General features: G+C 39.6%; 1 protein-coding gene across 4 annotated transcripts in view; it reads left to right on the plus strand.

The window, feature by feature from the left end:
• The first annotated feature begins 267 nt into the window (after positions 1–267).
• Positions 268–17,068, plus strand: part of LOC139463737 (carbamoyl-phosphate synthase [ammonia], mitochondrial-like) — a 93,410-nt gene continuing 76,609 nt past the window's right edge. Inside the window, exons 1-5 of one of the 4 annotated variants that reach the window (XM_071244989.1) lie at positions 268–321; positions 1,204–1,228; positions 9,750–9,872; positions 12,586–12,695; positions 15,123–15,267. In XM_071244989.1, the coding sequence (XP_071101090.1) occupies positions 9,756–9,872; positions 12,586–12,695; positions 15,123–15,267 (372 nt within the window). In that variant the 5' untranslated portion in view covers positions 268–321; positions 1,204–1,228; positions 9,750–9,755. Of the gene's footprint in view, positions 322–1,203; positions 1,229–2,420; positions 2,498–9,749; positions 9,873–12,585; positions 12,696–15,122; positions 15,308–17,068 lie in introns of those variants that run through there. The other 3 variants (XM_071244991.1, XM_071244988.1, XM_071244992.1) reach the window with 3 other exon arrangements.

The raw sequence follows: 17,068 nt of genomic DNA on the forward strand, positions 1-17,068 counted from the left end.
ACTCCCGGAGCTCGAGTGGTCAGATATCAAATGACATGCAAATATTTGAGTAAACATAATTAGGACTTTGAATAAAGTCCCAATCAAAAAATGACATTAGTTTATTAAGTACCGCCGGTACTTGCTGGTGTTGTCCACCCAATGTCCACGTGATCACGCATGCAGCCCAGCCACGCGAGCGTCTGCCTATGGGTCGTTGTGTTGTTGGTCTGCCATGTTGGCCTTGCTATCGATGTAGCTGCCAGCCTTCATACACAAGTGCCACAGTCGGCTTAAGAACAAGCAAGTATAAGTTGTATACGTTGGCTGTTGGCTTCCCCAGTTAAGTTTCCACTTTTGTTATCTTATGTCTGTTGTTGTTCTTACAGGTACATATATATGTTCTCTGTTTCATAGCATTCATTCACCTGATGAAGTAGTAAGTATTTACTCCGAAACATTGTGTTCCTCATAATAAGGAAGTTGACATCCATAAATTCTCATAATTATATTCTAAACTAGTAATCACTAAGACAACTAATCACAAACTTTCTCCTCATGTATGTCGCTGTATGCATCATTACCGGTTCGTAATGTGCAGGAGTAGGATTTATCTAATGTTGACAATTATAAGTAGTTTCAATATCGACCATGATGTTTATTGTGTAGCTAGATAACGCTTAAATACCTGCCCGTAGTTTATAACTTTCTATATGGGGAATATATGACACATAAACGCGCACTATATTGTAAGCAAGTATCTGGGCCCAAAATAGAAAGGTGGTAATATTTTGGAGCGAATTTTATCAGAACGTTCGTACGTTAACATGATTATACTGGAGACAAATTTGGTTGCAGTTTCAATATAACCTGCGATACGAATATTTCGCCGCGGTCTCATAAGCGAGTGAGAGACAGGAATGTTTGTAACCTTATCGGATCATCAATTTCCATAATTGGAGAACTTGTAAAGTAATTTCCCGAGAATTACTTGCCATGTTCATTTCATGCTGGACTGGCGACGTTCTTGAAATTGCCGACAGGAATAGATCAGTTTGATTTCAGTGTAGCATTACAGCACAAGACACTAACTTCCAGCCAGTGTGGTGGGACCAGAACGCCTTTTCGCATACTGTATACCAGGATATTGAGGTAGTTTGTAATGAACTATGTTCTGTTACATGTAACAAGGTAAATCTGTTCATGTCGTGGAAATGTCAACAGATACCATCTTCCATCATATATAAAAGTGAGTATGGTTTTGTGCCGCTTTTTCATTATTGCCTCAAATCACAGAGGGGGTCATGAGCGGGGTGGCGTAGATCACGCTTGATAGTCACGCACGTCAATCTGTGCAAGCACGGCGATGAGTCTGTTTCGTTGGATAGACGATACTGGTTATTTTCTTGCGTTGTCGTTTTATATTTACGAAGAATACAATGATATAGCACACTCTTGTATTAAAAACCTCATACCGAGCTGTGCTGGATTAAAGAGAACACGTATTCTCTTCGAAGTGCTGATAACTTTCAACTTCAGTTACAACATTCAGATGTTCTCATGAAACATTTTTCTTTGGAATAATATTCCACGACTTGAGAGAAACTCCAAACCTTTGTCAATGTTCAGGTCAACTTTTAAGAAAGAAAATTCTATTGCTCCAAAATACTTTTCATTTGGCAGATGGAATTTAAAACTGAGCTAAGATGTATGACCAGCCAATTAAATTATGATTTATACCGAATAGGCATTTTTAGAAATTCAAATTGTTACTGTGGGGATCGATCAATGTGAAAACTTATTGCATTACTTTTTAAAAATGCAATTTGTATTCTCGCCATCGAAATGATTTGTCAACAATATATTTGAATAATATAGCTGTGAACAGATCTCGGTTTGATATCAAGTTAGTTTTGTATGGCAAAGCTTCTGTCAGTAAGTAGAAATGATTGTATACATCTCATAATGTTTAGTTGTTTATCTATCAAACAAAAAGATGCACTACGTACTAATAACGTAATGCATCACATCTTAATGATTCTATTCTCCATCTCTATCCCTTCTTTCTGCCTATTGTACATGTTGTAATTGGATGTTGTAAATAGTATGGAGAATGCGCTCGATGGACAATGTACTCAATTCATTTCACTAAATATTGTGAACAAAACATGCTTAAAACGAAACAACCACACACTCTAGAACTGATATTCACCTTGCTCATTCTGACTTAGAACTCTGGAAGTCCTCTTTGTTAAGAACCAGGTCATGAAGCCACAAGAACTCAGATTTTTTATTCACGCTCAGCAATATGATAACGTATGACACGCAGAGCGATGGCTGTTATCAATACGCCATAGCACTTGTTGTTATCAGAACATGTAATTAGTATGCTGCAAGCGATTAGAGTTGTTCAGACCATCACGCGACGTGATGGGATATTCGCGGTTTGTACTCGGGGATGGAGACACAAGCACAGCAACACGTTGTATGAAGCAACACCGAACGTCGTGCAAGAACGGTTGGTGTTATTGAAACATCTTATATTTAATTATTCCTCGTATCTCAAAGATAATTCTTCGACTAAATAAGCTTTTATTGAAAGCGCATATCATAGCGCAGAGCAGTTGTCAATGATACTCTTCGAGAAAACTAATGCAACAAGAAACAAGAAAACGGAAGCAAAACAACGTGTTTGTTTCTGTACGTATCAATGCGGTGGTTGTTTCTGTACGTATCAATGTAGTGGTTGTTTCTGTACGTATCAATGCGGTAGTTGTTTCTGTACGTATCGATGTAGTGGTTGTTTCTGTACGTATCAATGTAGTGGTTGTTTCTGTACGTATCAATGCGGTAGTTGTTTCTGTACGTATTGATGTAGAGGATGTTTCTGTACGTATTGATGTAGAGGACGTTTCTGTACGTATCAATGCGGTAGTTGTTTCTGTACGTTTCGATGTAGTGGTTGTTTCTGTACGTATTGATGTAGAAGATGTTTCTGTACGTATCAATGCCCTAGTTGTTTCTGTACGTATTTATGTAGAGGATGTTTCTGTACGTATCGATGTAGAGTTTGTTTCTGTACGTATCAATGCGGTAGTTATTTCTATGATATCGATGTAGAGGTTGTTTCTGTACGTATCAATGCGAGGGTTGTTTCTGTACGTATTGATGTAGAGGATGTTTCTGTACGTATCAATGCGGTAGTTGTTTCTATGATATCGATGTAGAGGTTGTTTCTGAACGTATCAATGCGGTGGTTGTTTCTGTACGTATCAATGCGGCAGTTTCTGTGATATCGGTGTAGTGGATGTTTCTATACGTATCAATGCGCTAGTTGTTTCTGTGATATCGATGTAGAGGATGTTTCTGTACGTATTGATGTAGAGGACGTTTCTGTACGTATCAGTGCGGTAGTTGTTTCTGTACGTTTCGATGTAGTGGTTGTTTCTGTACGTATTGATGTAGAGGATGTTTCTGTACGTATCAATGCGGTAGTTGTTTCTATGATATCGATGTAGAGGTTGTTTCTGAACGTATCAATGCGGTGGTTGTTTCTGTACGTATCAATGCGCTAGTTGTTTCTGTGATATCGATGTAGAGGTTGTTTCTGTAATATCGATGCGGTGGTTGTTTCTGTACATATCGATGTAGAGGTTGTTTCTGTACGTATCAATGCGGTGGTTGTTTCTGTACGTATCAATGCGGCAGTTGTTTCTGTGATATCGATGTAGTGGATGTTTCTGTGATATCGATGTAGTGGATGTTTCTGTACGTATCAATGCGGTGGTTGTTTCTGTACGTATCAATGAGGCAGTTTGTGATATATCGATGTAGTGGATGTTTCTATACGTATCAATGCGCTAGTTGTTTCTGTGATATCGATGTAAAGGATGTTTCTGTAAGTATTGATGTAGAGGATGTTTCTGTACGTATCAATGCGGTATTTGTTTCTGTACGTATTTATGTAGAGGATGTTTCTGTACGTATCGATGCGGTAGTTGTTTCTATGATATCGATGTAGAGGTTGTTTCTGTACGTATCAATGCGGTGGTTGTTTCTGTACGTATCAATGCGGCAGTTGTTTCTGTGATGTCGATGTAGTGGATGTTTCTATACGTATCAATGCGCTAGTTGTTTCTGTGATATCGATGTAGAGGTTGTTTCTGTAATATTGATGCAGTGGTTGTTTCTGTACATATCGATGTAGTGGATGTTTCTGTACGTATCAATGCGGTGGTTGTTTCTGTACGTATCAATGCGGCAGTTGTTTCTGTGATGTCGATGTAGTGGATGTTTCTATACGTATCAATGCGCTAGTTGTTTCTGTGATATCGATGTAGAGGTTGTTTCTGTAATATTGATGCAGTGGTTGTTTCTGTACATATCGATGTAGAGGATGTTTCTGTACGTATCAATGCGGAGGTTGTTTCTGTACGTATCAATGCGCTAGTTGTTTCTATTATATCGATGTAAAGGTTGTTTCTGTACGTATCAATGCGGAGGTTGTTTCTGTACGTATCAATGCGGTAGTTGTTTCTATGATATCGATGTAAAGGTTGTTTCTGTACGTATCAATGCGGAGGTTGTTTCTGTACGTACCAATGCGGTAGTTGTTTCTGTGATATCGATGTGGTTGTTGTTTCTGTACATATCGATGCAGTGGTTGTTTCTGTACGTATCAATGCGGAGGTTGTTTCTGTACGTACCAATGCGGAGGTTGTTTCTGTACGTATCAATGCGGAGGTTGTTTCTGTACGTAGCAATGCGGAGGTTGTTTCTGTACGTATCAATGCGCTAGTTGTTTCTGTGATATCGATGTGGTTGTTGTTTCTGTACGTATCGATGCAGTGGTTGTTTCTGTACGTATCAATGCGGTAGTTGTTTCTATGATATCGATGTAAAGGTTGTTTCTGTACGTATCAATGCGGTGGTTGTTTCTGTACGTATCAATGCGGCAGATGTTTCTGTTATATCGATGTAAAGATTGTTTCTGTACGTATCAATGCGGCAGTTGTTTCTGTTATATCGATGTAGTGGTTGTTTCTGTACATATCGATGCAGTGGTTGTTTCTGTACATACCAATGCGGCAGTTGTTTCTATGATATCGATGTAGAGGTTGTTTCTATGATATCGATGTAAAGGTTGTTTCTGTACATATCGATGTAAAGGTTGTTTCTGTACGTATCGATGTAAGGGATGTTTCTGTACATATCGATGTAAAGGTTGTTTCTGTACGTATCGATGCAGTGGTTATTTCTGTACATACCAATGCGGTAGTTGTTTCTATGATATCGATGTAGAGGTTGTTTCTGTACGTATCAATGCGCTAGTTGTTTCTGTGATATCGATGTAGTGGATGTTTCTGTACGTATCAATGCGGTAGTTGTTTCTGTGATATCGATGTAGAGGTTGTTTCTGTACGTATCAATGCGGTAGTTGTTTCTGTACATATCGATGTAGAGGTTGTTTCTGTACGTATCAATGCGGCAGTTGTTTCTATGATATCGATGTAAAGGTTGTTTCTGTACGTATCAATGCGGTGGTTGTTTCTGTACGTATCAATGCGGCAGATGTTTCTGTTATATCGATGTAAAGGTTGTTTCTGTACGTATCAATGCGGCAGTTGTTTCTGTTATATCGATGTAGTGGTTGTTTCTGTACATATCGATGCAGTGGTTGTTTCTGTACATACCAATGCGGCAGTTGTTTCTATGATATCGATGTAGAGGTTGTTTCTATGATATCGATGTAAAGGTTGTTTCTGTACATATCGATGTAAAGGTTGTTTCTGTACGTATCGATGTAAGGGATGTTTCTGTACATATCGATGTAAAGGTTGTTTCTGTACGTATCGATGCAGTGGTTATTTCTGTACATACCAATGCGGTAGTTGTTTCTATGATATCGATGTAGAGGTTGTTTCTGTACGTATCAATGCGCTAGTTGTTTCTGTGATATCGATGTAGTGGATGTTTCTGTACGTATCAATGCGGTAGTTGTTTCTGTGATATCGATGTAGAGGTTGTTTCTGTACGTATCAATGCGGTAGTTGTTTCTGTACATATCGATGTAGAGGTTGTTTCTGTACGTATCAATGCGGCAGTTGTTTCTATTATATCGATGTAGTGGATGTTTCTGTACATATCGATATAGAGGTTGTTTCTGTATGTATCAATGCGGTAGTTGTTTCTATGATATCGATGTAGTGGATGTTCCTGTACGTATCGATATAGTGGTGGTTTCTGTACGTATCAATGCGGTAGTTGTTTCTATGATATCGATGTAAAGGTTGTTTCTGTATGTATCAATGCGGAGGTTGTTTCTGTACGTATCAATGCGGTAGTTGTTTCTATGATATCGATGTAAAGGTTGTTTCTGTACATATCAATGCGGAGGTTGTTTCTGTACGTATCAATGCGGTAGTTGTTTCTATGATATTGATGTAAAGGTTGTTTCTGTACGTATCAATGCAGTGGTTGTTTCTGTACGTATCAATGCGGCAGTTGTTTCTGTTATATCGATGTAGTGGTTGTTTCTGTACGTATCAATGCGGTAGTTGTTTCTGTGATATCGATGTAGAGGTTGTTTCTGTACGTATCAATGCGGTGGTTGTTTCTGTGATATCGATGTAGTGGATGTTTCTGTACGTATCAATGCGGTAGTTGTTTCTGTGATATCGATGTAGTGGATGTTTCTGTACGTATCAATGCGGTAGTTGTTTCTGTGATATCGATGTAGAGGTTGTTTCTGTACGTATCAATGCGGCAGTTGTTTCTATTATATCGATGTAGTGGATGTTTCTGTACATATCGATATAGAGGTTGTTTCTGTATGTATCAATGCGGTAGTTGTTTCTATGATATCGATGTAGTGGATGTTCCTGTACATATCGATGTAGTGGTTGTTTCTGTACGTATCAATGCGGTAGTTGTTCCTGTGATATCGATGCGGTGGATGTTTCTGTACGTATCGATGTAGTGGTGGTTTCTGTACGTATCAATGCGGTAGTTGTTCCTGTGATATCGATGTAGAGGTTGTTTCTGTACGTATCAATGCGGTAGTTGTTTCTATGATATCGATGTAGTGGATGTTTCTGTGATATCGATGCGGTGGTTGTTTCTGTACATATCGATGTAGAGGTTGTTTCTGTACGTATCAATGCGGTAGTTGTTTCTATCATATCGATGTAGTGGATGTTTCTGCGGTATCGATGTAGAGGTTGTTTCTGTATGTATCAATGCGCTAGTTGTTTCTGTGATATCGATGTAGTGGTTGTTTCTGTACATATCGATGTAGAGGTTGTTTCTGTACGTATCAATGCGGTAGTTGTTTCTATGATATCGATGTAGAGGTTGTTTCTGTGATATCGTTGTAGTGGTTGTTTCTGTGATATCGATGTAGTGTTTGTTTCTATGATATCGATGTAGTGGTTGTTTCTGTGATATCGATGTAGTGTTTGTTTCTATGATATTGATGTAGTGGTTGTTTCTATGATATCGATGTAGTGGGAGTTTCTGTGATATTGTTGTAGTGGTTGTTTCTGTGATATTGATGTAGAGGCTGTTTCTGTAATATCGATGCGGTGGTTGTTTCTGTGATATCGATGTAGTGGTTGTTCCTGTGATATTGATGTAGTGGTTGTTTCTGTAAGTATCAATGCGGTGGTTGTTTCTATGATATCGATGCAGTGGTTGTTTCTATGATATCGATGTAGTGGATGTTTCATTGATATCTATGTAGTGGTTGTTTCTATGATATCGATGTAGTGGCTGTTCCTGTGATATCTATGTAGTGGTTGTTTCTGTGATATTGATTTAGTGGTTGTTGCTGTAATATCGGTGCGGTGGTTGTTTCTGTGATATCGATGTAGTGGTTGTTTCTGTGATATTGATGTAGTGGTTGTTGCTGTAATATCGGTGCGGTGGTTGTTTCTGTGATATCGATGTAGTGGTTGTTCCTGTGATGTCGATGTAGTGGTTGTTTCTGTACATATTGATGTAGTGGTTGTTTCTGTGATATCGATGCGGTGGTTGTTTCTGTTATATAAATGGAGTGGATGTTTCTGTTATATCGATGCGATGGTTGTTTCTGTACATAATGATGTAGTGGTTGTTTCTGTCCGTATCAATGTGGTGGTTGTTCCTGTGATATCGAAGCGGTGGTTGTTTCTGTGATATCGATGTAGTGGTTGTTTCTGTGATATCGATGTAGTGGTTGTTTCTGCGATATCGATGCGGTGTTTTTTTCTGTTATATAAATGGAGTGGATGTTTCTGTTATATCGATGCGATGGTTGTTTCTGTACATAATGATGTAGTGGTTGTTTCTGTGATATCAATGTGGTGGTTGTTCCTGTGATATCGAAGCGGTGGTTGTTTCTGTGATATCGATGTAGTGGTTGTTTCTGTGATATCGATGTAGTGGTTGTTTCTGTGATATCGATGTAGTGGTTGTTTCTGTGATATCGATGCGGTGGTTGTTTCTGTGATATGGATGCAATGGTTGTTTCTGTGATATCGATGTAGTTGTTGTTTCTTTAATATGGATGTAGTGTTTTTTTCTGTGATATCGATGTTGTGGTTGTTTCTGTGATTTAGATGCGGTGGTTGTTTCTGAGATAACAATGCGCTGGTTGTTTCTGTGATATCGATGTTGTGGTTGTTTCTGTGATATTGATGCGCTGGTTGTTTGTCTGATATCGATGTAGTGGATGTTTCTGTGATATCTATGCGCTGGTTGTTTCTGTGATATCAATTCTGTTGTGGATTCTGTGCACTTCGATGCGGTGGTTGTTTTTGGACAGATGGAGTAAATCGTTGGCTCACTGCCCCGAGGTCGCGTCCCAAGATGGATGCAATGAGTGAAGCCGTTCACATGGTTTTCACGAGACTGACGTAGAAATGACGTAGACACAGGCGGACCACTTCGTCCTTCCCAGGAAAAATCCGGGGAAATGAACAACCGCTGATTACGACCACTTGGAAACATCCTAGAAAACAGTACAAAATACTGCACAGTAAAACGATGGACACCACGCCGAGACTTTCAACAGCATCGTTCTGCGGTTACCGAAGAATTGACTTCAGCACCTATTTGTCATTTTGTTGTAATCACTTATAATAATCGGTCAATTCACCAATTCAACGCACGTTTATTTAGAACATTTTGGAAATTCTCCTGTCAGCAATTTGAACACATAGGGTGGTTGTTATAACAGATGGACATCTAGTGATGATAGTTTTCGTATCAATTGCAACCAAACTGTAACGGGTTTTACTGGGGGACATTTTAAGCATATACACTTTCATATTTTCACTCGTCTTGAGGAACTATTCTTTTCAGAGATACAGCTGGTCGTTAGTCTTCTGTCAGTGTTCAGTAGATCACACCTACCGAATTGTGTATACATCCTACCAGGTAGTGATACAACACTTATAAGAACTGACTTTGAGTAAGGTCATTGAACCTTCATAGAATGAGGGCCAAACTCGTAGACAAGCTTCGACGTTCATACTGTTCGTTCCTCGCTCTATGGAGGTTCATACGCCAATGAAATTACACACAGTTATTATCAATCCTGTTTTGGACATGTTTTGAAATATGTTTCTCAAATGTGCCAATCAGGTAAAGAAACGTAAAAACAAACAAACGTGGTGTCATGGAGAGTTAAAGATTCAGCTTTCAAACGCTCTCTGACCCTACCCGGGAACCACATAGCCGCTTTGGAAATATTATGAACACCTCTTGCAAAACGCACATTTCTGTTGCAGGTGAAGATGGTGATTTATCGCCTGGTTCTCGGTGTTTTGAAACACTCACGGTCATCACTCACTCTTTATCCGATGAAGGAGGCCTGCTCTTTATCAACGTTTGCTACACATACCTCAGATAAGGTTAGTTTCACGTCTTTCTTTGAAGATTTGCCATCCGCGGTTCATGTTGACTAAAGTCAGTTGTTAAGTGTCAAGGGAAATGTGACGAATGCCACATGGTACACGGTGTCTGTGGTCTACAGTCGGTGTTTATGTGTCAAGGAGAGTGTTAAACAGCAGGGACACGTGTCTAGTCTACAGTCGGTGTTTATGTGTCAATTAGTTTATATAAAGCTGGGGCAAGTGCCTGTAGTTTACAGTCGGTGTTTATGTGTCAAGGAGAGTGTTCAACAGCTGGGACAGGTGTCTGTAGTCTACAGTCGGGGACACGTGTCTGTAGTCTACAGTCGGTGTTAATGTGTCAATTAGTTTATATAAAGCTGGGGCAAGTGCCTGTAGTTTACAGTCGGTGTTTATGTGTCAAGGAGAGTGTTCAACAGCTGGGACAGGTGTCTGTAGTCTACAGTCGGTGTTTATGTGTCAAGTAGAGTGTTTAACAGCTGGGACAGGTGTCTGTACTCTGCAGTCGGGGACATGTGTCTGTAATCTATAGCAGACGGTGTTTATGTGTCAAGGAGAGTGTTCAACAGTTGTGACACGTGTCCAATCTACAAACGATGTTTATGTGTCAGTGAGGTTATGAAAACCTGTGTCACGTATCTGTAGTCTACAGTCGGTGTTTATGTGACAAGGAGTGTGTTCAACAGCTGGGACACGTGTCTGTAGTCTACAGTCGTTGTTTATGTGTGAAGTAGAGTGTTCAACAGCTGGGACACGTGTCTGTAGTCTACAGTCGGTGTTTATGTGTAAAGTAGAGTGTTTAACAGCTGGGACAGGTGTCTGTACTCTGCAGTCGGGGACATGTGTCTGTAGTCTATAGCAGACGGTGTTTATGTGTCGAGGAGAGTATTCAACAGTTGTGACACGTGTCTAATCTACAGTCGATGTTTATGTGTCAGTGAGGTTATGAAAACCTGTGTCACGTATTTGTAGTATACAGTCGGTGTTTATGTGTCAAGGAGAGTGTTCAACAGCTGGGACACCTTGTCTGTAGTCTACAGTCGGTGTTTATGTGTCAAGGAGAGTGTTCAACAGCTGGGACACGTGTCTGTGTTCTACAGTCGGTGTTTATGTGTCAAGGAGAGTGTTCAACGGCGGGGACACCTTGTCTGTAGTCTACAGTCGGGGACACGTGTCTGTAGTCTACAGTCGGTGTTTATGTGTGAAGGAGCGTGTTCAACAGCTGGGACACGTGTCTGTAGTCTACAGTCGTTGTTTATGTGTGAAGAAGAGTGTTTAACAGCTGGGACAGGTGTCTGTACTCTACTGTCGCAGACGGTGTTTATGTGTCAAGGAGAGTGTTCAACAGTTGTGACACATGTCTAATCTACAGTCGATGTTTATGTGTCAGTGAGGTTATGAAAACCTGTGTCACGTATCTGTAGTCTACAGTCGGTGTTTATGTGGCAAGGAGAGTGTTCAACAGCTGGAACACGTGTCTGTAGTCTACAGTCGGGGAAACGTGTCTGTAGTCTACAGTCGGTGTTTATGTGTCAAGGAGAGTGTTCAACAGCTGGGACACGTGTCTGTAGTCTGCAGTCGGTGTTAATTTGTCAAGGAGAGTGTTCAACAGCTGGGACACGTGGCTGTGGTGTATATTCGGTGTTTATGTGTCAAGGAGAGTGTTCAACAGCTGGGACAGGTGTCTGTAGTCTACATTCGGGGACACGTGTCTGTAGTCTACAGTCGGTGTTTATGTGTCAAGGAGAGTGTTCAACAGCTGGGACACTTGTCTGTGTTCTACAGTCGGTGTTTATGTTGTCAAAGGGAGTTATACGGACCTTTGGCACGCATAGAACCTAAATACGTTTAGCTGTTCAATACAATCTTAAACATGTATACTATACATCCCAATATCCTTTCATGACAAACGGGCAGGGGATATCTGTAATATATGTAAATGCCCAAGATTGAAGACTCAGATCACCTAACATTTTCTTTAAACTGATTGTGGAAGGTCTCCTTTATATATAACATCTTATACTCGATGCCTGCGCAATGTATGCCTGAACATAGTTTGTTAAAGAAAGCTTATAATATGCTTATATATATCATGCTAATTTTTGGAAGAACACATGGATGTTCCTTTTTATCATGTCATTTGATTAATAGTGACCTGGCAATCTATTGGTGATCTATTCCGACAAGATATACATGCTATACTTTCAGAAAGTTTAAGATGCGACACATATCGTGATATTAAATCTCTCCTAGAACCGGAATGGGATCTTTCAAATTTAAAATTCAAACATCTCCGCAATAACTTCATGTTTTAGACTTTGCCTAAGTGAACTAAAAGTGAATAAATATTGAAAAGTCTCGACGGATTTGCCTTGTCTGGAACTTATTGAAGAAGAAATTTATGTTACTTGCTCTGTAAATAGCGAAATAAGAATGGAATATTCACCCACCTGGCCCTTTGGATGTATATCTACCATATCTTCTGTCAAACAAAAGTAAACAGTAAAATTTACAACGTACAAGTATCTTCATACAGGGTGTTTGTTATGGGTCTTTCCCGCGTTTAAACCATAAACAAGTTTAGACGTTAGATACGATCCTTTTAAACATGTTTAGCCCTTAAACCCGTCCAAAATAAGGGACAAGGTACGCTGTTAGGTTGTGCTAGGAACATGTCAACTCTGAGGATACAGTTCTTCTTCATCCTTTTCAGCCCAAAAAAGCCAATCTAGTGCTCCAAAATGGCAGCCGCTTCCAAGGTTACTCATTTGGTTATGAGAGCCCCGCATCAGGGGAGGTTGTTTTCAACACTGGACTCGTCGGGTAAGCGATAGAAGCATCCTAAAATGAAATATGTTTCTCTGTAATTTCTGAATCATTTTTCAAAACTATCTCGACTACTCAGGCGTAATTGAAAACAACAACACTATAAAACTCACCATAATTTGTTCTATTATTTCATCTGATTCTAAAAACCCACAAAACGTAGACAACTGAAACATATTGTGAATGAAATGTACACGGCAACGTCAACTTTGTAGCCGAAGAGGATGTTGCACAAAATAGGGGTTTCTTTTTGTTAAAGAATCTTCACAACAAAAGAACCCTTCATTATAAGTGAATTAAAAAGATCATATGTAGTTACATATCATTTATCATAAGAAGGTCAAGGCGTCTAAAAGCATGATGACCATTGCAGCTTTTGGTTACACCATCTCAACAAGTATTCATGGTTTTAATACCGATTAGTCACAAATCCTAGATCATCTTTCAGATTAGTTTAAAATATAGTTATCCCCAAAAGAAACGCATAACCAGATTTCTGGTGCACGAAGGACACACATTCACTGTTTAGCTGAGCACCCGATGAGTGATGCGTTACTGGCACAGGACAACGATAAACACGTGATCAATCTGAAGATTTACAACTGGCAAAGGTCAAGGTCACGAGAACTAAATATTCCATTAGCGTCCACTATTAGCGTTAAGTATTGCCTGACACCTCCTTCACACATTGACGTAATGACAATACGGACCACACCTTTGTGAATGTTCGCACACTCGCCTGTAGTGCACTCGTAAGGTGCGATCCATTTCGTTCCATGTGTTCTTTCTGGTTCAGATCTGTCAATTTTGAGGGCCACGGGAAGAGCTGTACATACTCATTGTTCCATAGGCATTTTCGTGATGACGTTAGGATGGTTTATAATGTGAACAACGAGGTGCTGTATGGTATTTCAATAATGGCCTGGGTTGTGAAGTTGTCTTGCACAAGCACCCAGTTTTTTCCGACAGCTTGGGAGTTTTTTCGCCCGCATCATTACTCTGCTACCTTCAAATTTGTCTACCCTCCGATCCCCGTATGCAGTTGGCGACATGACGTCCATAACGACATCGATACATAATACCTCTTCCATAAACCTTAACGCCTAGATGGACCAAACAGTTCGCCATCGCTGGTTTGTCCATATTGAATATTCTGGTGTTATGACACTACTGGCGTTGCAATTGACAATGTTGTTGCGTCAAAGCAACACCTCTGACAGGCCGCCTGGCTCTGTGCTCTGCCTATCTCGCGAATGCGGTTCCGCAATGTCTGATAAGATATCCTTCATAATTCTGGTACCGATGCTGTTGTAGAGGATGATTTTGTACACCTCTGCCGCAAATGACCTTGTCATATAAAACGGTTTGGGACAGTCATTGTAACACATCATGATGTTGGTATCATACCCAACTTGAGAGGTGGGGACCTGGGATTCCTACAGCCAACTGCGAATCTCCTACGTTGGTAGCACCGGTGGGGCAGGATGTAATCACTTTTTCGCGAACATCAGGTAATATATACTAATTGATAGTGATTCAAAACACATGCTCATGATATAATCGGAATTGTACAATGGGCTCTGCTTTTAGCAGATAAGTCTTAAATTATCGAAATGGTTTTGCGCTTTTATTTATTATTCAGTTGTGCTTCAGTTGTACTTGGACAGTGAACAGTTGCTGACAGACTACGTTTCTAGCAACCGATCGCGAGAAATTTGTCGTTGCTGCGTTTCTTAAAAAGACTCCAACATCAGTTTTATTAATTTGGTGCCAAAAGACTATCTGATTTTGATGTTAAATCATATTATAAGTAACACATGTAATTGCAGATATATTCCAAAACAACTGTATATATGAAGGTGAAATTATTTGTCTATCGATTAAATGGTGTTATTGAAATTTAGCCACAAATTTGCGATTCGATTTTAAAATTGGCGACCACGACAGTCCAAGTAGATGTATGCATGAATCAGTGAGTGACATGGCATGCAGGTAGTAACACAAAACCCCAATGACGTGGATAGTTGAATGCAATAGTTGAAGAAGACCATTCGGTTGAACCGCCACTGATTGATTTATGAAGCAAACATCTTGTAACAGAGGTACCACACGTTGCTTGATTTTAACATTTAAGATTATTTGTTTTCCCTATGTTATTGCAACAACCTTACCACCAGGAACGTTTGCACAATACAGTGTTTTAAATTGTAAGTCTATTGTGTCTATGGTTATTCAATGAAGACAGGATTGACTTGTGGCCGATATTGTTTGAATGCCAGTTTATGGTACAGGCGCTAGTACATTTTAACCATTTGATTGAAAAACGCACCTGAACTGAACAAATAACGAAGTTGAAATACTTTTAATCCTGTCTTCTTTGACACTGAAATCTTCTAAATGCTACTTGTCGATATGTTGATTCAGATATCCCGAAGCACTGACTGATCCAAGTTACAGAGGTCAGATTCTAACACTTACCTACCCAATCATCGGCAACTATGGAGTTCCGGACACCGAACTACTTGACTGTTATGGACTTCGGAGATATGTAGAGTCGGAGAATATCCAAGTGAGGGTTCCACCACCTCCTAGACAAGGGGAATCTGAAAGTTAGGTTCACGACCTACTTGTGATATCTACACTGTCAATGGTATCTGAAAACAATATTTCCCTATTGGCAGTGTTCTTCAATATAGCACGAATTGGCATACTTTCGATACAACATTAGGAATGTGTTGTGATATTAAGAAATATCTAAAATAACGAACGAAAAAAACAACAGTGAAAATTCTGACCGTTTATTAACCACAACTTTTTATAGTATGCACTGCTGTTCCATCACACTTTTGACACGTGCAGGTTGCACGATGATTACAGACATTCAGGCATTGTACAATATAACATTACCCTGTCATGGCACCATTATATGTCTAACATTCTGAATAATGCCCTGTAATGACACTATAATGTAAGTTGTACTCTTGTGTGAGAGTAACGTCTTACACTGTCCAAACTGAAATGTCTAACTAACTATCAGAAACTCCCATGTCCCAATTATCAACAAGGTCTTCGTGGGAAACTTGTGCTTTCCGCAAGTAGTATAGGGGGGTTCTGGCGCACTGCCACCTAGACGAGATTCATACCACGACAATGCAACTACAGAGGTCATTTTTATGCAAATAATGCGTCCAAAGATCGTCATGATTGTATTAAAGAAACATCAATATTAATTAATAATGGAAAAAAATTACTATAGCCAGCAAGGATCTTGGAAAAGTATATTTGCAATACAAAAACTAGCTGCAGCGGCTAAGATATCTAAAGATGTTGCCAAAGATTGGTTAAAGAACCAAGCAATATGGCAAATATACTTACTGGCTCCGCGTTATATGTCAAGGAAAAATGTTTGATATTTTCACAACTAATGAAGTTCATCAGGCTGACCTCTTGTTTCTTCCTCATGATAAGGTAGGACGCCAAACATATAAATATGCTTTTACCATAGTAGATGTAGCTTGTTGGTACAAGGAGGCTGAACCATTAACCTCCAAAGATTCAACAGAAGTAGCTAATGCACTAGGTCTCATATATAAACGTAGACCATTAAAATGGCCATAAGTTGTTTCAAGTAGATCCTGGTCGCGAGTTTATGGGATCAGTAACTAAACTATTAACAAAGCACGATGTCGCAATCAGGCGTGGCGAAAACAGAGGCCCACTGTAGCCAAGCTATTGTTGAAAGATTTAACCGGACATTAGCAGAATGTTTGTTTGGATATCAGTATGGGATTGAAATGAAATCAGATCGATTAAGATCAATGGATGGGTGTCACGATTATCAGCTGTTGTATCAGCGCTGAATAATGAAGTAACATGATTAATTGGGAAGATTTCCGAATCTTCAGTACATGGAGAGGCAAAGAACAAAAGCTTCCCGATAGAGTAAGCATAAGATATTTATACCTGCCCGGTGAATTCAAAGGAGGCCAACGCCTTGCAACTGATCCAATTTGGTATCTTAAGAAATAAAACATTAGTCGATTGGTTATGACAGAAGGTGAGCCATTTCTATTTACCTTATATATAATTAAAGATGGACCGGGCAGAGTAATTGTACGAGAAGAGTTGTTCATAGTCCCCCGCGATACAGTATTACCGCCCTAAGTAACCATAAGCATAGGTAGTAACACCATCCTTATCAATCCATCTCTTTGTATCTAAGGGGAATAAGGATGTCTTGTTCATTTTTAATCAATATATCTTGTGATTGTCACTTCTTAAAGTATTCATCTCGTGATTGAATGTTCTACCACTGAATAATGCTTCTTTATACTGTTCGTGTTTGATATGCTTTTTACCACATACTTCTT

Source organism: Haliotis cracherodii, unplaced genomic scaffold (assembly GCF_022045235.1).
Source record: "Haliotis cracherodii isolate W230 unplaced genomic scaffold, xgHalCrac1.p SCAF_16, whole genome shotgun sequence".
Taxonomy (NCBI): Eukaryota; Metazoa; Mollusca; class Gastropoda; order Lepetellida; family Haliotidae; genus Haliotis; species Haliotis cracherodii.